Source organism: Aegilops tauschii, chromosome 2 (assembly GCF_002575655.3).
Source record: "Aegilops tauschii subsp. strangulata cultivar AL8/78 chromosome 2, Aet v6.0, whole genome shotgun sequence".
NCBI classification, from domain to species: Eukaryota; Viridiplantae; Streptophyta; class Magnoliopsida; order Poales; family Poaceae; genus Aegilops; species Aegilops tauschii.
Window position 1 is genome coordinate 380,085,295 of NC_053036.3, and position 4,523 is coordinate 380,089,817.

The 4,523-nt window shown below is 46.3% G+C and overlaps 1 protein-coding gene and 1 non-coding gene across 2 annotated transcripts; one reads left to right on the forward strand and one right to left on the reverse strand.

Moving 5' to 3' along the window:
* The first annotated feature begins 454 nt into the window (after nucleotides 1–454).
* LOC141041051 (uncharacterized) lies at nucleotides 455–811 on the forward strand. The gene has a single exon (XM_073507162.1). The coding sequence runs from the start codon at nucleotides 455–457 to the stop codon at nucleotides 809–811; it is 357 nt and encodes a 118-aa protein (XP_073363263.1).
* Nucleotides 812–3,372: 2,561 nt separating this feature from the next.
* TRNAL-UAG (transfer RNA leucine (anticodon UAG)) lies at nucleotides 3,373–3,452 on the reverse strand. The gene has a single exon. It is a non-coding gene; the product is annotated as a tRNA-Leu (tRNA).
* Between the last annotated feature and the right edge of the window lie 1,071 nt (nucleotides 3,453–4,523).

Genomic DNA, 4,523 nt, shown 5'->3' on the forward strand with positions numbered 1-4,523 from the left:
TCAGCACTAATCACAAAATTAACATGCAATTATTATCTACCTTCCTAAACAATATTATCCTCCCTAATGTCATCATGCAATTAATATCTTACCTTTTTGTTTTTTTTTTGTGAGAAATATCTTACCTTTTTGTAACTCTTGATTAATATCCTACATAATATCGACGTGCATTTGCACGTATCCATTTACTAGTGGAGTATAAAAGAAGAGCCGTCGTGTACTACACTAACACAAAAACGTCTAGCTAGGTGCAAAGTGCAAACAACAATGACGAGTGCCACAACATCCACAGCTATGGCTCTCATTGTTCTCGCCGCCATGTCCTTCGATGCCCTCCCCACCGCCCATGCCGACGCCGACTTTATTTCCCGCACATGCAGGAAGACAAATAACGCCACGGTCTGCTTGGCTATGCTGAGCGCTAATCCAAAGAGTGCCTATGGCACCACCGAGCATGACCTCACTAGCATTGCACTGGAGATCGCAATCTCCATCGTCTACAAACGACAGGGTCATCGCTGAGTTGGCCGAGGAAAAAGAGGGCACACCGGAGGAGGACACGCTACTTGTTTGCCACAATGCCTACATTGGCGCACACAACGACCTCGACCTACAAGCCCGCCTCGCCTTTGAGTATGCGGACTATGCCGGTGCCTCAAAGGTTGTGTCACTCGCAAAAGTCGTCGGCGATGCATGTGAGAATGCGTTCAAGAGGATCAACAAGAAGTCCCCTGTGACCGGCATAGATCAGCAGATGACGGAGCATTGTGGTGTCACCGCCGACCTCATGGACGTGCTTGTCCCCAAGTAATCACATTCATTCTTGACTCGTTTGCCTATGCCGTTAGCTATTAATAATTAATCAATTGTGTCTGGACATGTTTTGGTCATAATGCAGTTACAATAAAAGTCGCTCACATACATGAGCATACACTCAACCCTATAAATGCACGCACGCACATCCTACTTTTATGAGCACCTCCAAAAGATCTTCTGTCCAACGAATATCTCTTCCCTCAAGTTCTTCCTTTTCTTTTTGCGAGACCTATTTCTACCCTGGACTATGAGCAATTGGCCAAGTTTAGCCTGCATAATAAATGTATATAGGACAGACAGACACGATAGCTTGCTAGCTACTCCCTCCGTTCGAAATTACTTGCAGAAATGGATATATCTAGACGTATTTTAGTTCTAGATACATCCATTTTCAAGACAAGTAATTTCGATCGGAGGGAGTAGTACCGATTATTTCTGATTTTGTGTACAACAACTATAGCTCGATGTCCATGACCGTGTGATGCAAGCGTCGTGGTGACCCTTAAGACGTGCTAGTTAGACATGCTTCGATGCTCTAAACGTGAATATGTGAGCAAAGCACCTTGAGACGTGCTAGTCGAACCCCATTGCGTTTAGTTGTACTTCCTCCGTTCAGAAATACTTGTCGCATAAATGTATAAAAATGGATGTATCTAGAATTAAAATACGTCTAGATACATCCATTTCGCTGACAAGTATTTTCGAACGGAGGGAGTAATATAATATTATAAAGCAAAATAAAAAAGAGCACCTTGAGACGTACTAGTCGAACCCCATTGCGTTTAGTTGTAATATAATATTATAAAGCAAAATAAAAATATATCAATCGGGAGTTATTAAATTGGTTAACTCTTTTTTTTGCATTGGGAGAAAATAAAAGGCAATTACACAACAATACCAGGGTGTTTACAAACAACTTATACACTTATACAAAAACGAAAACGAAACAAGAAAAATGAGAGATGTGGGATTTGAACCTCCGAGAGACCCTCTTCTGTCCAAAAAACATTCTCTTCCCTCAAGTTCTTCTAATTCTTTTTGTGAGACCTATTTCTACCCTGGACTATGAGCAATTGGGCAAGTTTAGCCTGCAGGATAAACGCATATAGGATAGACATACACGATTCTAGTACCGATTATTTCTGATTTTGTGTCTACAACACTATAGGTTAATGTCCATGACTATGTGATGCAAGCGTCGTGGCCACCCTTCAAACATGCTAGTTAGACATACTTCGATGCTCTAAGAGCATCTACAAATGGACCTCTCAAACTCGTCTCATATGTTTGGGCAGGCCGCTCGATCATTGTCCGGTCACATTTTTTGGACCCAAGCAGACTCCTTAAACGGGTTTCAAACGCCCGGGCTAATCGGCTTCCTCATATCTAGCCCAAATATGGGGCGGATATGGGCACCCGGGCACGTCCGGGCATGCCCGTCACGTCGGTCTGACGGCGGGTTCCCACGCGGAAACGCCCGAAAATCCGGTTGTCTAACGGACATCGCGTCCGTCGCCGCGCGGTGAACGTCGTATTGCGCCGCTCCGGCTCGCCGCCCAAGACCAAATCCGGTATTTAAGCCGGTCGTCGTCCGACAATCCTAACCCATCCCCTCCCCCTCTCTGCGCCACCAGTCCGAACCCATCCACCTCCTCCCTCTCCCGCTCCGGCGCTTTGCCCACGGTCCGACGCTCCGCCCACGCTCCGGCACTCCGCCATGGTCCGGACCAAGATCACCTACTATGCCATGCTAACGCCGGAGCGCTGCTACGAGATTGAGCAGGAGATCCGGGCGAGGCAAGCCGCGCGCCGCCCGCATCGCTGACGGGCTACCTTCGGACTCGCCGGAGCCGGAGGAGGAGGAGGAGCAGATGACTCCGATGGAGCAACAGGAGCCGGGGCAGCAGCTGCCGGGCCTCAACATGGAGCAAGCAGAGGCGAAGTTCGTCGTCGCCCAGTCGGAGGAGATGGCGGAGTGCAGGCCATCCTTTAGTCCATCCAGGATGAGGCCTATGTGAAGGCCAACCGAGCGTTCCTTCGGCGGGAGCAGACGGAGTCCGACACGCTCTTCACCGAACTCGACGCGGAAATAGAGGTGAGGAGGCCGGAGCTGCAGCTGCCGCCCATTCTGCCGAAGCCGGGCACAAAGATCGTCGACATCTCCGACGACGAGTAGCTAGGTGATCGACGTAGTACGTAGGTTTATTTTAATTTACATATCTTTGTATGGATTTGAGAATCTAGTATGAGATGTCCGGCTGCAACTGTGGATATTTGAGGGGTGCCCGATTAGTGCCCCGCGGGCGTTTGAGGGGCCGGATTTGCCAAGTCCGGTTGTAGATGCTCTAAGCGTGAATATGTGATGTACTAGTCGAACCCCATTGTGTTTCATTGTGATATATAATATTACAAAGCAAAATAAAAATATTTAAATGGGAAATTATTAAATTGGAAGCTTTTTCCTTTTCTCATTGAGAGAAAAGGAAAGGCAATTACACAAGGATGTTTAGAAACAATTTATACACTTCAACAAAAACGAAAACGAATCAACAAAATTGACAGATGTGGGATTTGAACCCACGCCCTTTCGGACCAGAGCCTAAATCTGGCGCCTTAGACCACTCGGCCAAACTGTCTTTGATGTGATTATCAGATTATTAACTTATATATTCGATTTGACTTGCTCAGAGGTGCTTAGATGACATCCATTTAGGAGGCACGTGGTACTTCAGACAGCAGAATCTGGTTGTACAAGGAAATTCAGATCCCATGGAGCACCAATTGGATCTTATACAATCATGCGCCCATCTTATTAGTTATGTAGTAATACATGGATTTAATCTGGCATAATCAAGAACTGGTACATCTGAAACCTCTTTTGGTTTAGTGACAGAAACGAACATGCGCCAAAAACAGGGAGCAGGTGAACAGTGCATTACAACTACTCCTAGCCACGCTTGTCAAAGAGTGAAAAGACCGTCATATTTTCTTTCTTTGTTTAGATTATAAAAAAAACTTATTGGTGACGTATACAGTGTAGCAAGTCCAGACAATGGACATACCATGCTAGCGAATCTGTGTTGGAATGTCTGTTATGCCTCCCTTCAAATGAAGCCTGGCCTCTTGGGCACGGAAGAACAGACCACATATTGTGGCAGTTGCACCTTGGTACATGTGACGAGAGAGAAGAAAACTTGTACAGGATGAGCAGAAACAGCAACCGACACAGATTATACTACAGTAGCGATTTGAGCTCTTCTGTCAAATTTCGTTGTCGTCTATTCTCCAAATGCAAAGGTGAAAAGAACTGGCTGGACACGCCCAATCAGTGGCTATGTAAAACTCAACGTTGATGCGGCTTATGATCGGTATACGCTTCAGGGATCGGTGGGTGCAGTGTTGTGGGATAGCCTAGGCAGGTTGTGTTGGGCGGAAGCCTTGGCGCTTCGGTTCGGTTTGAACCTGGCTCGAACCTTTGGATGCACAAGGCTGATCATAAACTCCAACAACACTGACGTCATTTATGCGATGCAAGAAGGTGAGAGTTTCTCAGGGTTTGCAGCCGCATGTCTCGTGAATTTCCCCATATCCTACATTCCTACTCAAGCATTGTCATATAGAAGGGAATTTGTAGTGCATGAACTAGCTAGACTTGCTAAATCTTCTCATCCAAGTACTTGGTTAGATGAGGCCCCTAGTGCCATCAC